Genomic DNA, 17382 nt, shown 5'->3' with positions numbered 1-17382 from the left:
AGCAAATGTTGGCAGAGGTGATGTTGAGGATGTCTAGGCGACGGAGTGAGGGCTAGCAGTGGGATTAGAGCTAGGATTTTACTCATGTGTATTTTATGCTTTAAATACATTTTATGGTTTTAGTTATGAGTTTTGGCGCGCTATTTTAATGAATTTAAATTTTTCCCGCGTTGGGATTTTTATCGAGATGACTATTAATATAATTATTTCTTTTATTATTTATTTTTAAGTAATATTCCCTAGGGATGTGTTACACACCTCCCCATGTTCTGCATGATGGAAGACACAAAGGTAGCGAAACACTTGCATTTTCTTTCAGTGCAATTTTCATCAAGCATGAGGGTATGATATTGAATGTTGTTATTCGTTAATGAGACTGTAGGCTCATTCGGTGAATAAAGGGTTGCTATAAAGCTACATGGAGGTCAGACACACGAAAGAAGACATAAGTCGACCTCCAATAAAGGTCACATACAATCATAAAAGGTCCATATTTTGGGAGATTTCAACACCATTGCAAGAGGGTTTGCGGGAGGAGGAGTGATGAGGTCAGTTAGAAAAAAATATGTTAGAAGCTTATAGGGATCGTCGTGGGATTGTTCCCTGTGAGATGATGCCATAATGCTTTCTGTCATGATGATGGGAAAAAATGTTCACTGAGTTCTCATAGATCAAAGGAGTTCGAAAAATGTGATGTTTTGGGATACATTCATGGGTCTTCAAATCCCTAAAGATCAACTATAACCTTTCGATGGGGTTCTTGTTGGCTTCTCGGGTGAGCAAGTAGAAGTTAGGGGCTATGTTGACCTTAGGACGACCTTTTCAAATGAACATGTTGCAAAGACAATTGTGATAAGATATATCATGGTGAATGTACCCTCTTCATACATGTACTGCTCGTAAATTAGGAGCAATTGTGTCAAAAGTTCATCTCAAAATGAATTTTACTTATAACGTTTGGCAAGTGAACCAATGTTTGTGAAAAACCGACACGACAAGTGCACCGATCGCACATAGCAAATAATATGTATTTTATCGTTCTCTCTCAAGGGACTTGTGCAACCATGACAACTCTCGCAATTTATGACTCAATTAGACACAAAGTTCACAAAAACACTAAGAAACTCCTTTTGTATTTTATTAAACAGTTGGTATGCAACAAGAAATTAACATAGTGTATTTACAATTTTTCAAAATTAGACTTCAACCACTTCATTCTCATGCATTCTAAATTATCCCAATTTCATATTCATGTTAAAATCAATTCACAAGAATACTCAAATCCTATTCCCAGAGCCTTTGAGCCTATGATCACTCATCAAGTTTCAATTCCTTGAATCCTCAACAAGTGAAATCATACATTAGATACAAGAATCCATTAGGTATTTAATTTCAAATCTAGATTCTAAAGATGTTTCCCAACACCTCAAGAATCACAAATCAAGCATGGGAACAATCCACATCAAGCATTAAGCATGAAAATTAAATACTAACTTGAATTGTAAAAGTGTGTGTGTGTATATATATATATATATATATATATATATATATATTAACAACATAGTTTTACACAAGAATTCAATGTTTTACATTTAATTTTAACAAATAGAAATTGTTTTCCATGGTGGAGAACCTAGGGTTTTACAAAATTGAAGAATAGGGAAGAAATTAGAATCATAAAGTAGAAATAATCCCTTTCCCAAGGTTCTTGAATACTGCTCCATGCTCTAATTGCGCCTCCCATTCACATCTCCATCTCCAATTTCGTAGCACATCATCATTTCCAACCCAAAAGGGGTAAAACCTCCATGGAAGAAGAAGGAAACCCAAGAAGGAGAAGGGAGAGTTTCCCAACACCCCTAATAGCCTCAAAGAGCATCTCCCAAGTACCCAAGGTGTTTCAATTCGTGCAAAATGAAGAATCACCTAAAACTCTTGTAGAAACATGATTAAATAACCATATTTGTGTATTGGGGTCGATATTCTCGCCCAACGAGGCCTAAAATCGACGCTCTCAGACATGTAACTCACTAGGCGAGCCATATTTTCACCAAACGACTTAAATACTACAGTTCTGGGCTATCATTTTCGCCCAGCGAGCCACAAACACGCCCAACGAGTCAGCCTGGCACCCAATTGTCATTTTTGGGCCTTCCGGGGGTGGTCCAAGGCAGTATATACCTATAGGTGATTCGTTTCTTCTTGTTTGCAGTGCTGGGCTTGATTTTGGTGCCCCCTGACATGGGTATTTGTCTAAAAATCAATCTTTCTTGTCTAATCATGCTTCCTTGAGTTCTATTGTTTTCTATTGTTTAATTTCACTCACTTATAATAGAAATTAGAAGTAAAGAAAGCATAAAACAACTAAAATACAAAACAATACAAAACAACATAAACTTGAGGATTAAACAAGATAATGGAGAAGTTGACTTTATTCACGAAACTTAATACTAATAAAAGGTAGAAAACAACGTTATTAACGTAGTAATAAAATATCGTCATCTGGGATTGACTCGTGAAATACTAGAATCCCAATTTACGTAATTTTGAGCAAATGAGATTCAATAGAATTGCAAGCATAAAATTATAACAAAAACTTCAATCAATATAAGAACCATCAGAGGATTGATTTTGTACCCTTTCCTCTAGAATTCTACTTCTTTTCAATTGATGTCATCAATGTAATCATCCACTTGAGTTTACTTAGAGTTGTTTTACCCCTAATCCCTTAGTAGGTAAAATCTATTCATTGAGTTTGAACCCCAATTCCTTAGCTCGGTTTACAAAAATTCAATAGAATCATGAAAATAAATAATCATCTCTATTGCAAACTAATTAGATATGCCCAATTTCCCAATTGTGACATAACCTAATCTGTCTTATTTATAATCATAGACAATCTCAATTTCCCAATTGTGAAATTGCTCATAGAATAAACAATAAAACCATAAACAGAGCATTGAGATGAATAACATTAACAAAACACCAAATTTAAGAGTAGAACCCATAACCAGAGTCTTACATCAATCCTCCAACAAAAAGGGAAATTAGTTCTACATAATGAAAAAGAAAACTAAAAATACTGGAAAAAGAGAATGATGAAATTGAGGAAGAAATTTTTTTTCATGAACGATCCTCCTCCTCTTATCTTTTCCATGTTCTCTCCCTTCGCTGAGGTGATTTTCTCTCTCCTATAACTGTTTCCCCTTTTTTCTCTTTCTTTTATTTTCCCTTTCCTTTAAATCCTTGTCAGTCCACGTCACCTTAAATTTCTCGTTAAAAAATCCACAGGTTGTGGAAAAATCCACAGGCCACTTGTGGAACTTGCTGTTTTGCACTTGATCTTCTGAAGAAAAATCCATAGGTCATGGAAAAATCCACCAGGCACCTGTGGAACACTGATCAAGGTCATACCCAACCAAATAAAACAATGTAAATGCAGTACTTAAGAATTAACCCAAGGTCGTCTCCCAGTGACCATTGTTTTCACTCATAAGTTCCAGATTCAACAAGAGGGAGGGGGGTTGGTTTGGCAGATTCAATTTTAATTAAATAAAAAAATTAACAAAAAGTAATTGCAAAACTTAATTAAACAAATTTCAAAACATATTGATTCCTTGGTAAAAATGAAATTTCACCAATAATAGATTACACAATTAATTGTTCTATCAAACTTGCTCCTATGAAACCCGAAATTAATCAACTAAGTGATAATTAACACGAGTTGCCATTAAGCCAAGCATACTTCAAGCAATTAACGCCCACATATTAAGCATACTATGAACGACCCACACTCATTAAGCATGATTATAAGTTACTTTAGGTGTAGAAACACGAAATTAAGATTAAGCATCCATCAATTTTGTATTTTTACCATGAAAATGCAACTTGAAGAAGGGCAAACCAGAACATAATTTCAAAACGAACAACAACCTCATGGTTTCATTTCAATTTTGTCAAGGAATCAATACCAAAAGCTTAGGTAGACATGGAATTCGAAAAACAATTCAAACAGAAACGAAATTGCATTAGAAGAGTAAGGAAAGAGTGAATAAACACAAATTTTTATTGAAGGGGATGAAACCCTAAGTTAGGTGGTGCTCCAATGATCTCAAATAATCAATAAAGAAAAAATCCTAAGTGGGTGCTGCTTTTAGAACGTCAAAAACCGAATGGGGAAGAAGAGAGTTTGCTATCCTCTAAGGAAAACCCTCCAAAAAACGTGGTCACATCACCACAGTTGCTTATAATTACAAAACTGTCATTCTGCCACTTAGAATTACAAAAATGCCATTATGGGCTAAAAAATGGTGGCCCAGTGACGTGGATAGGCTAAATGACATGGCATAGACGTGACAATGATGTGAAAACTCTCTCTTCATCTTAAAATTAATGTCCAAGCTCCAAAATTTGCTCCACAAAATACCTAAAAATAATTAGAAAAAAAATTTAGACCAATTAATACTTGGAATAATGGCACAATGAAGCCCAATTGAAGAAAATGCACTAACAAAAGAGAATTAAGCACTAAACAACCCTCAAGATGGACAAAAAAAGACAATGGAATAAGGGAAAATAATGACTCATCAAACATGTTGTTTTGAATCCTGCAACTTAAAGCCAAATCCACAAGTTGTGTAAAAATTCGCCAGGCACTTGTGGAACATGCTGTTTTGAATCCTAAAATTTTGAAGCCAAATCCACAAGTCATGGAAAAATCCACCAAGCACCCATGGAAGATGCTATTTTGAATCTAACTAACTCCCTCCAGACTTGTTTACACATACAATGAACAAACCCAAATGTATGATCTGAAACAAGATAATGCCTGATGAAATTAGTTCAATAATGCACAAATGAATAAAAATGGCCTAAGCTAATGCATGAATACACACACACACACACACACACACACACACACATATATATATATATATATATATATATATATATATATTATATGCTCATCATTTCCCACTATTGAGGGGAATGTGGTAATTATGAAGGTTGATCAAGAGGTTGATAGGAAATGATACGAGAACAATTTGAGAGCTTATAGGGCTATTTACGACATCAATGCAGTCGTTAATTCCAATATCTTCGAGCTAAATCCTTGAATCATAAATGACGACAAAAGGCCACATCCTATGGGTAAGGTTAAAGAGGTAGAAGTGGTACAGGAAAATAAGTTGAAGCTATGGGTAGGGCTCACTTTAAACCTTGAGTCTGAATTGATAAAAGTGTTGAGGACTAACTTTCAGTCCTTTACATGGACATCAACCGATATGCTACTAGGGATAGATCCCAACTTTTTGTGTCATCATCTAAACGTGGATCAAAAGGCTAAAGCAAAGGTCTTAGACGTCAAAGGCTAGGAGAGGAAAGAACTCAAGCTGCTGTTGTGGAAATTAACAAGACTATGGTTGCTAATCATACAAGGAAAATTCAACATCTTGAATGGTTGATGAATGTGGTGATGGTTAAAATGGCGAATGGAAAATGGAGAATGTGCGTGAATTTTATCGATATAAATAACGCTTATCCCATATATTCATATCCACTCCCAAACATAGATGTTTTAGTTGACAACACTTCAGGATGTGGGATATTGAGCTTTATGGATGCCTACTCCAATTATAACCAGATTATAATGCATCCAAATTACGAGGATAAAAGAAGCTTTATAGGAGAGTAAGAAAACTACTGTTATAAGGTGATGCCTTTTGGACTAAAAAATGCACAAGCAACTTATCAAAGTTTGATGAATAAGATTTTACAACCAATGATGGCAAGATACGTACAAGCTTATGTGGATGATATGGTGGTGAACCCCTCGACAAATGATGGAGCTCATTATGAAGATTTTGAAGAGTTATTCTCGACTATAAATAAGTACCAATTGAAGTTGAACCCTAGAAAATGTGTTTTTAAGGTAAAGGCTGACAAGTTCCTTGAAGTTTTGCTGACGGAGAGAGGAATTAAGGAAAATCCGAAAAAGTGTACGACCATATTCAACATGAGAAGTTTGAGTAACATGAAGGAGGTGTATAGATTGACAAAAGGATGACTGCTTTGGTCAGGTTTTCAGTGAGAAATGGATATTATGGGTTTCATTATTTCTAATGTATCAAGAAGAATGAAAGGTTTCAATGGACAAAAGAATGTGAAAGGGTATTCCTATAACTTAAAGAGTACTTGGTTTGACTTTCAATTGTCAGCAAGTATGTAGAAAGACAAGCACTTCAATTATAGATCAAAGTTAGCAAGCACGTTGTCAGCTTGACATTGGTGCATAACATAGAAGATGAGCGAAAACTGATTTATTTTATGAGTAAGGTCCTTCATGGAGCCGAAGGTTGGTATCCAATACTTGAAACGACAATTTCAACTATCATGACGACCTCACGATCAAGAAACTACAAATGTCGAATGTGTTAGGAAGGATTGCTAAATGGATAATTGAGTTATCCCAATATGATATTAACTAGGAAGCTTGAGGACCCATCAAGGCTCAGATACTTTATGATTTCCTCGGTGAGCTTACGACCCCTAATCTTTGGGAGTGGAACGACTCTAATGGATCTTGTTCGTAGATAGCGCTTCGAATCTCTAAGGTAGTGGGGTTGGAGTGGTTCTAGAAGGGCCCAATGGTGTTTTAGTTGATCAAAAATTATGGTTCTCCTTTAAAGCAAGTAATAACCAAATTGAGTACGAAACTTTGATAGCTGAGATGATACAAGAAAAAGAGATGGGCGTGACCGACCTGACTGCCAAGAGCGATTCATTGATCATTCTTGGGCAAGTATCTAGTGAATTTAAGGCAAAATATCCTTAATTGGCCAGAAATCTATAGTTTATCAAAACCTTAGTTGGAGTGTTCGATGATTTTAGGTTGGTTGATGTTCCTTGGGAACAAAATTGTAGAGCGAATCTATTGTCAAGGCTAGCAAGTTGTACAAAATCAAGACAACACAAGTCAGTTATTAGAGAGACCTTACTCACTCCTAGAGTACATATTAAAGGACAAGTATTTACCTTTTAGCGTGAACTTAAGTAATTGTGTATGACTCCTTTGATAACCTATATGGCCAACGAAAAGCCACCTCAGGACCCTGTTGAAGTTTAGCAAATAAAGAAAAATTCAAGTATTATACTATGTTGGATGACCATCTCTTTATGTATGGATTTTCTGATCAATACTAACATGTGTCAAGGAGGATAAAGTTGATCGGATAATGACCGAAATACATGAATGGATTTGTTGAATTCATGTGGGAGGGAGGACCTTAATGCTAATAGTTGTTCGTGTGATATTTTTCTGGCCAACGCTGAGAAATAATTGCATGAAGTATACAAGGAGATGTGATCAGTGTCAAAAGCACGTTGAATGAAGATACCCCAGAGGTCCTACACTCCATCAACGCCATACTTGGGGAAGTGACAATTGAGACCTTTCTTGCAAACAACTTAACAAATTAAATTCTCGTCGTAGCTGTGGAATGGTTCACCAACTGGATCGAAGCCGAACCAGTAACTTTCAAAGTTTGAGGTTTCATTTGAAAAATTATTATTTGAAGGTTTGGGCTGCTCAAGTTCTTGATATTAGATTATGATACCCAATTTAAAAATTCTTAGGTTAAAAACAAGTGCTTAGATTTAAGGATCAAACACATATTTTTCTTCAATAGAACATCCACAGACAAATGGACAGGCGAATGCTACTAACAAGGTCATCTTTAGAGGGTTAAAGCGAATAATAGTTATGACAAAAGGAGAATGCCCTAAGGAGGTTCCATGAATTTTGTTGTCATATCATACTACACCAAAATCTATGCCTCATGAAACACCTTTCAATTTGGTTTATTGAACTAACATGATGTTACCAATAAAGGTGTCAGATCCGACTTGGAGAGTAAACAACTTTTCTCCTGAATCATTTGAGGAAGGAATTAGAACGAATTTGGATGTTGTGGAAGAAGTATGTGAGATAACCAAAATAATGAGTGAAGCCATGAAAAGGAGGGTGGAAGCTAAATATAAAACAAGGGGATTTCAAGGAGTTTTAGAAAGGCGGATCTGGTACTACGAAAAGACCATCCTTTGCAGATAGAAATATTGGATGGGAGGAAATTTCCTAAACATGGAATGCGATGAACCTTCTATTTTATTTCATTAAAAAATTTGTTGTTTAGATTTCTTTTGTTAGAAATTTATACTTTTGTTATCCTGTATTATAAAGAACTGTTGAATTTTCATCAAGCTTTCAATAATATTATTGACACTTTTTTTCCCTTCTCAAAACGTCGGAAGGATTTTTTAATGAGGTCGATATTCATCAATCCTGTTTGTGTTTTGCATTGCATTAAAGACACTCATTATTTCAACTTTCCTGATCATTTCAGCTAAACTGCTAGCATGTTGTAACCCATCTTAACAAAACTCCTAACTATCATTTTAGTTCAACTAATCATTTTAGACATCAATTGATCATTTCAGCTCAACTGGTTGTGTCAACACCCATTTGATCACTTCAACTTGATTTATTGTTTTGTTCGTCAACTGATCATTTCAGTTCGATTGATCGTTCAACCCTCAACTACTTCTTTCAACAACCAATTAATCATTTTAGCTTGGTTGATCGTTCAACATAGGAATGTCAACGAGGCGAGTAGGGTACACATAGTAGCTCCCTCATACCCTACCCGCTGAATAAATATTCACCTCGTACTCATCTTCATATTCGTACAGGTATCTACTATGTGAGTACCCACATTTTTTTAATACCCACGGATATCCACAGGTACCTGTGGGTATTTGCAAATTTTTAAAAAATGTAACAACATATTTTAACCATAAATTCAAATAAAATACAATACATAACATTTATACGTTTCAAACAAAGTCCATATAACTTATTTAAATAGTGTTGAATGACAGTTTACAACGAAATGAAGATTTTTTAAAATCAATTGATAAAAACAACCCATTCAAAATCAATGTGTTAATATTTTAATCAAGTTTTTTATTTTTATTTTTAATTTAAATTAGAGTATAGAGGGTACGAGTATTCACGGGTACAGAAACTATGATACTCGTATCCGCCCCGTTAACATGTAGGTATAAAAAATACACATACCCGTTATCTGCGGGTATCAATTTACAATATCCATTTCTACCCGTTGCGGGTTTTATTTGTGGATACCCGCATATACAAATTTTTTTGACATCCCTAGTTCAACACCCAACTGATCATTTCAACTCGGTTGATCGTTTCAACTCCTAATTGATCATTTCAATTGGGTTGATCGTTTTAGCCTCAAATTGACCATTTTAGCTTACTGATCCTTCCTGTTTGACTAATCGTTTAAGCTCCAAATTGATCATTTCACTTCAGCTGATTGTTTCAACTTCCAATTGATCATTTCAATTCGACTGATTATTTCAACTCCAACTGATCATTTCAGCTTTACTAATTGTTGATTGTAACTTGACTTATCAAAACTCTTATTTTACCATTTAAGCCCACAATAGGAAATAGGACATGGCTCGACTTAACAAATTGAGAAAGACATGATTGAGTTTTAAGAGCAACAAATGAATACAATACAAGTAAAGTGTTATTGTTTTGTTTTCTGCTATTAATAAATGCTATGATAATCAAGCCTTATTCCAAAAATCCATACGCTGAGGGCTTGTTACAAACCTTAGCGGCTTTGAGCTATTTATGTTTACTGTCAGATGAATGTCGGGTTAGACTGACCATCATTAGAATTTGAAGATTGGGTCTTTCGTCAAACTAATTTCTAAAATAAGACTATTATCCTCCCTAGGTAGAACATCAAGCCTTTAAAAGTTTATTAGACATTGAGCATCTTCCACCTCTTTGCTTTGTTGCTCATCCTTTTGTTTGAGATCCTTAAGCGACCATTGAGAGGTGGTAGATGCTTCGACCTTGTGAAGAAATTCAATGACACCTTCCTAAATAGAGAAGGAGTTTCAAGATGCCAACATTTACAGAGGGATTTTGAGATTGACCATGCTTTATTAATCATTATATTAGTAAAAAAAATACATTACAACCTTAAAGTACTAAATTCCTAACATTTTACTTGCACCATGCACCTTAAAATCCTAGTATTGTGCTATTTTTTTAATATTCTCTCTAAAATGAGTTGAAGTTTTTTCATATTGCACTAAGGATTTCAATTTTTTTAATTTATTATTATGTTCATTAGTTAAATTCTTATCATACACACATACACACACACACACACACAGAGAGAGAGACAGTAGTATTCCTATCCTAGGATTCACTACCTTTTCAATCCATATAATTCATATAAAATATCTCATCTCAAACAATCAATCACACACACACACACACACACACACACACACACGTGCACGCACATACACACATACACACACACACGATCATGCACACACATACACTCACACACGATCACACGATCACACAAACACACACACATGATTACACAAACACACACGATTTTGCAAACACATACACATATATACACATACACGGCCACACAAACATACACACACACACACAAAATAAGGATCATGCAAACAAAAACACACACACACACACACAAACATACACACACTTGCGCACACGCACGCACACACATAAGTACACACACACACACACATGCATGCACACACACACACACACATAGACCCATATGTTTACAATGTAATTTTATCATAGGTTTGGTGTGGGTCCCCTCATGTTTTTGTTTCTTTTTCTTTTTTCTTTTTTATTTTTTAATTAAGTCTTCAAGTAATGGTAGTGATGCCTAACATAAGCTTAGTTGGAAAAAAATTGTATTCGCCAACATCAATGGGTAAAATTTATGATACATACTAAATGAATATCTTTAATGGATACCTACGATTAATGGATACGAGAAAAGGAAAATTTAGTGAGAAGGTAAGAGAAGATAATTTTCTTTGGGTTGTTTAAGTTTCTAGTGTTAAATTGTTAAATGTTATACCCTGTGTTTGGTGTGTGTGATTGTGATTGAATAATCTTGGGAGACTACATGTGGGAATTGGGACTTCATTTGGGAATTTTTGTAGTTTTTAGAATGTCACCGCTAAGCTATAGGATTGCATCGTTGAGCTCGAGCCTCAGATCCTCAAATAGAGGTCAGTGTCGCGAACAACATTCAACAGTAACACCTACTGTTGAGTGTGAGCTAAACAAGGATCCTCTGGCAAGTTAACGTTTGGTGACATCTTTCAGCCGTTGAGTGCTGATGAAGTTAGACAACCCCTAATGCTCTAGCATTGAGTGTGATTTATTGTGGTGTTATAATCCTTATCATATTTTAAGAAACTCCTAAGGGATATGAATAGAAGATGGTTGTGAGTTATGCTTGTAATGAGTTGGTAATACTCCATATTAGATGAATTTATGATTATTTCCATGAGTATGTGTGTGGATCTTATTAAATATTCGTTGAATATGTATATGATGTTGAAAGGATTGGTTATTTATGAATTTTGATGAGGGAACCATGTAATTATATTATATGAATTATGAGTTAAGTTACATGAAATAGTGATAGAAGTATGGGATGATTATTCAGAGAAATTGGAAAATGAATGATGAATGTTCTAAAAGGACTTTATGATGATAGATATATGAATTGTCTGGTTTGCAAGGCTATATTTTCTCTAATAAGAAAGAGTATAATTCAATATGATTAGTGTGATGCAATTGTTAGGGACACTTCTTGAAGTTATCCTTAAACTCCACCAGACTCTCAGACTCATAAAGAATAGTGTTTTGGGTGGTGAAGAGTGTAGGAGATTCCTATAGTTGGTTTATGAATTGTGGATTCCTTCCCTATTAAGTTGTAGTGAATTAACCCTGTGGAGAAGATTATGGATTGGTAAGTTCTTTGCTAGTCTTAAATTGTCATATTTCAAATGGTGGAGGATCTTATGGGATATTCCAATGGGTACCCAACTTCTAGTGTCCAAGCAATTGCAACAATCCGAATATCGAGTCTAGAAATCTGAGTCTTACGTCTATAAATGTGTGAATATATGATCATGTGATGGAATTTTGAATTGAATTGTTTAATTATAGAAATACATAAATTGTGGTTCGTTGGAACTTATAATATTAGCTTACTCTTTTGGTTTGTGGTTGTTTGCTCTTCTTCTCTTTTGCAATGATCATTATTATTTTGGCGTGAGTAGAACATGTTGCATGTTTAGATAGAGGAAATCAATAGATGTAGTAGAGTCTCTGAGGTATTTTAGTAATGTTATAGTCTCTTATATTTTGAAAAAACTAGAGAACTATGAAATGTATTGTAAATTTTAAGTACTTGATGGTTAGTGACTATAATGTTATTATATATATATATATATATATATATATATATATATATATATATTCATTGTGTTTTTCTTTTCATGGGCATGAATTTGTCTCTATGAAATTCTAATTTCCCAAGAGAATAAATATGCCTATTTTCTCGGGATGTTACACTATTAATGAAAGAAATATTAATCATGGAGCAATTGTTTAAAAATTGACTTCATATATTTCTATTTTTTTTATTAGACCTAAGAAATTGTGATTATTTAATGATTATTTGCATCAATATTTTTTATTGAGTAATTTGATTTGAATTTTACTTATAAGTTAATTTTGTTTATCTAAGTTTATATTTTCAATATTTTTTAAAAATAATTTTGTTTAAAATTAAAAAATATAATAAAAATATTTACTAGTATCTATAGATACTTACATATAGAAAAAAAATGAAAGTATTTTTTAATAGATAGCTGATAGATAACAAAGCAAATTTGTTTAGATGAGGCTAGTAGTTAATAAGCATTATTTGTACCTGATCCAATTTTGTTGTCATTCCAAATAGAAATGTTGCATATAATAAGATTGGTAATGCATTTATGCATTTTATATAATAAAGATTGTCTCAATTGTACTTAAGAGGGAGTGAATTGATCGATAAAATAAACAAATTATTTGATAGAATTACAATATGATTTTTTTTGGCAAATATAATGCAAAAAGAAAATTTGTATTTAAATTAAAAGAAAGCCTTTTTTTAGTGAAAAATTGTTGTAACCAAATGTAATAGTTATTGTTCATTTATAAATTAAGTAATTATTTATCAATAAATTATTACTTTTAATCTAATTGATTATTTTCTGTATGACAAGTCTTAAAAAAACTTAAAATAATTTATTCTTTCACGTAATTGATTAAGTTTGAATACAAATATATCAATTATTAGTGAACATAATTGATCATATGTATATATAGTAAATTTTTTCACAAAATTGAAATACAGTAAACATCCGCTTAAGTCCGCACATATTTAAGTCCGCATTCTGCCTAAATCTGCATTTGAAAAAGGAAAAAATTCCCGGATCAATAATTTTGTGATTTTATTTTTAAAACAAAAAAAGAAATCATGTAAACTATATTTTTTATTTGTTCATGTGTGATTGTTAATTAACCATTTTGTAAAATGCGACAAAGAGGGAAGGACACACCTTTAGCTTGATTTAACTGATTTGATGAGCAATACATCACATGGACTGTGGTTTGGATTGGTTCAATAAAGCAATAATCTCAAGACGTTGACGATCATTTAGATGTAGACCTTGATCTTTGTGTTTCATATCTTCTTGACTACTCATCATTTGCAATACGACAAATTGCTTTTTCAATTGATTTTTTTAGAAAAATAGAATTTATTATATGACCCATTGTTGAAAATATTTATTTAATATGTTTTTTTATTTAAATTAGTTATTAGAAAATATTTATGTTTTTAAAAATATCTTTCAATTTTATAAATTAATAATTGTCTTAGAATTAGGAAACATTTTATATTTTATACTCTGATACACTTTGTTATATATTGAGAGAGTATATGAATAAAATAAAGGGTTAAATATGTTTTTGGTCCCTTAACTTTAAGTGAAAATTGGAATTAGTCTCTCTTGAAACTTTGACCTAATTTAGTCCTCAAACTTTAGAAAAGCATGGATTTAATCCTTTCAATCAACTTTTATTAAGTTTATTTGATGTTTCAGATACATTTCACAATAATATCTGAGTTAATATTGAAGTGAATGTGTCAAACGATGTAATCAACTCAAAAATATTATCATGAAATGCGCTTGAAATGTTAGATAAACTTAACAATATTTGATTAAAAAAACTAAATCCATACATTTATAAAGATGAATGACTAAATTGGTCAAAAATTTTTAAGAGTGACTAATTTCAATTTTCACTGAAACTTGAAGGACCAAAAACGTATTTAACGTTACAATAACATAACAGGTTTCTCCATATAAGAGAAAGAGACCACAATTTTATTGTTTTGTCCACATTTTCTATGGACAACTTTTAAAAAACTGTGAACTAGTTCAATGTAGTTTAAAATAAAAAATGGTGTAGTGTTTGCATATAATATTGTTTTGCACAATAAATCATTTCCCAACATATAGTGAGTGGTTATAGTGTGAAAGGTTAGTTGCATGTTCCATATATGAAAAAAAAACACAAAATTATACTCGATTTAAGCATATCACGTTATTTCTTTTATCAAATGGTGTTTATAATGGGTAGGAGACTGTGAAAACTGGAAGAGTATTGTTTTATAGGAATAAAATTGTTTATTTTGTTTCATACGCTATTCACTTTAAACATTACTAGTGAGAAAACATGTGTTACGTCCATATATATGTTCACTTTTTTTATAATAACAAAAAATAATGAAATTATAATTATAAAAATAAATATAAATAACTATTACAATTTAATTATAGATACTATTTATATATTTTATAGATAAATTTAATTTATTTAATTTAAAAAATCAGTTACCATAAAAGTGGACATCAAAAAGGAAAGATTCCTTTTATATATAGGTATGGATAATATTTAATAAATCCTGACAATTTACTAAATTTATTATTACATGATAGACTAAAATTTATTTAAACAATACGAAAATTTAAAACATAAATATATAATTTAAATTTATGATAATATTTTATATAGCAATACAATGTCAATTACTTTTTTACTAGATGAAAAAAATAAATATATAAAGTTTTCACCTATATATTAATACTTTTTTACTTTCATCAAGGTAACAAATCGCTTCGAGTTATTCTATCAAAATCTCATTAAGTGATACCTTGAATGTAGTGTGTAATTACGAGTTTTGGTCTACGATCGGTTCACGTAAGATGAAGAAAATTACGGATTTAAGAGAATGAACATAGGTAAAAAATACTCTACAACTTTATGCATATTTCCTATTTGAATTTAAATAATTTCTAAGAGAATGAACAAAAGTTAAATAAAATGTTTAATCACGATAATAATTATTTATCAAGATAATTTATATATGTGAAAGTGTTTATTTATTATGAATTCTAAATACAGAAATTTGTAACATCAGATTAAATTTATATAGTTGAGTAAATAAAGTAAATTTCAAATTATTTATTTAACTCTGTAAACAATACAGACAATTTGATGAGAAAGAAATACACATCCATAACTTTAACCAAACAGAAAACAGCAACAAATGAAAACATCTTTAAAATTGCTTAAATGAAAGATTACAAGAAGGAGAGAGCTTTGAACATGATGATAGTCCTTCTATCATGTCAAGCTTCACTTTTTGTATATCAAAGCAGATTATCATATCCTTCAAAAATTTGGCATTCTCCATAATATATTTTGCAAATTCAAACTCCCAATTAGTTCCAGTATAATTTTTCAAAAGACATGTTTTGAGGTTTAATGAGATGCATCTGGGAACACACTCTAGAGAAGACCAATCATAAATGCTAGGTAGACTGTGAAATAACATACACTGTTAAGAATAACAAAGTAAAATAGATGTAAAAGATGAGTAAAAAGTAAAAATAAAGAAACAACGTTTGAAGATAGAATTCAACAAACCTTATCAGTGGAAAGATTTTGAAGCTTGGGACAATGCTCCAACAATCTGAACACATCATGGCAGTATATGGAAGGATTATTGCGATAATAATAATAACAATCCATAATTTCAAGATGAGTTAAACTATGAAATACAGGAATGGGATCACTAGTCTCTCCGTCACCTGCCTACAATAATTGCATCACAAAGAAAATTTCCAAATCAGTTTTTTGTTTAGGGTTTAAAGTATTCATTTCACCTAAAGAATCCATACCCTGACGAAACATACCTTGATGTTTATCTTCAGAAACTGAACATTGCAAACAACTTCCAAGGGAACTACATCTTTATCAATAACAGCTCTAAGCAAATTAGGCAATCGTTTAAACTCGTTTATATCCTCATAGCCACAAAAAGTTGGTTTATATGCAATCTCAATTTTCAAGTCCTCAACATCAGGACATGCAGATAGAATTTGATGAACATGATTACCATCTAAAATATGAATACTGGAAAGATGCAGGACTTTAAGTAAGGGAAAATCAGCCGAAGAAAACACGGCTAATGTCACGCTATTCAATTTGAGAACCCTTAGAGTTTTGCAACAAGCTAGGTCATATGACATATCAATTAAAGTAGAGAAATAAAGATGGAGATCAAGATGTTGAACCGTGCCTCGGGAAGCAGCACCTCTAACAAATGACATTATTACATTACCATCAACAAGCCTTGATTGAAAATGAGAAGTTCTGAGACGCAATCTTTGGATGGGTTGTTTCAAAATCTGGGAAACGATGAAGGTGCAAATGTAAATAAAAAAACCAGGATGTGATAATATATTCCAGTTGGGACAGGGATAGTCCAAATCGAACGCAGGAACTGAGCGCCAGAGAGGTCTCCACCTCTTGGAGAGAATACTGGTTGAAACCGATAGTTTGGTTGGAAGAAAAGAGAGAATGTAACACAACACTTCATCTGGCAAACTGCTTATTCTATCAGTCATTGTTTCGAACACATGAAGTGTTAAATTACGAAAATGATGAAAAGGGTAAAATTGGATTTTCACATGAATCATTAAATACACCAACTCAGCAGGGGCAGACAATAAAATCATCCCATTGAGCTGCAGAATTTTTTTCACTATCCACCGCTAACAACCTTAACAGATTATAGGCTGGCAATGTTACGATGGAGCATCATTTAGAATAGGATTTTACTGCACCCTTCTTTTATTATAAATAAAGGCAATTTTAATTGCTGTAACAGTTTTTTTTCTTCTGGAGATATCAATGAAATTCTATCTTTCATCTTTTTCTTCTAAATGTTCAAAATCTTAAGATGAAGTACACAAAATAATACTCCAAAATCGGAAAATGAAATGCATTTTATAGGTCCCCAACTC

At 32.5% G+C, this 17382-nt stretch overlaps 1 protein-coding gene across 1 annotated transcript; it reads right to left on the bottom strand.

Moving 5' to 3' along the window:
* Window positions 1-15885: 15885 nt before the first annotated feature.
* Window positions 15886-16983, bottom strand: LOC114184405 (F-box/FBD/LRR-repeat protein At5g22700-like). Its single transcript, XM_028071717.1, has 3 exons — window positions 16270-16983; window positions 16001-16168; window positions 15886-15894 (listed from the first exon to the last, which is right to left on the bottom strand). Exons 1-3 carry the CDS (start codon window positions 16981-16983, stop codon window positions 15886-15888), a joined length of 891 nt encoding a protein of 296 aa, XP_027927518.1.
* Window positions 16984-17382: the final 399 nt, after the last annotated feature.

The sequence above is a fragment of the Vigna unguiculata genome, chromosome 5, assembly GCF_004118075.2.
Source record: "Vigna unguiculata cultivar IT97K-499-35 chromosome 5, ASM411807v1, whole genome shotgun sequence".
NCBI classification, from domain to species: domain Eukaryota; kingdom Viridiplantae; phylum Streptophyta; class Magnoliopsida; order Fabales; family Fabaceae; genus Vigna; species Vigna unguiculata.
Note: the sequence above shows the minus strand (reverse complement) of the source record. Positions and strands in the feature narration are given on the sequence as shown.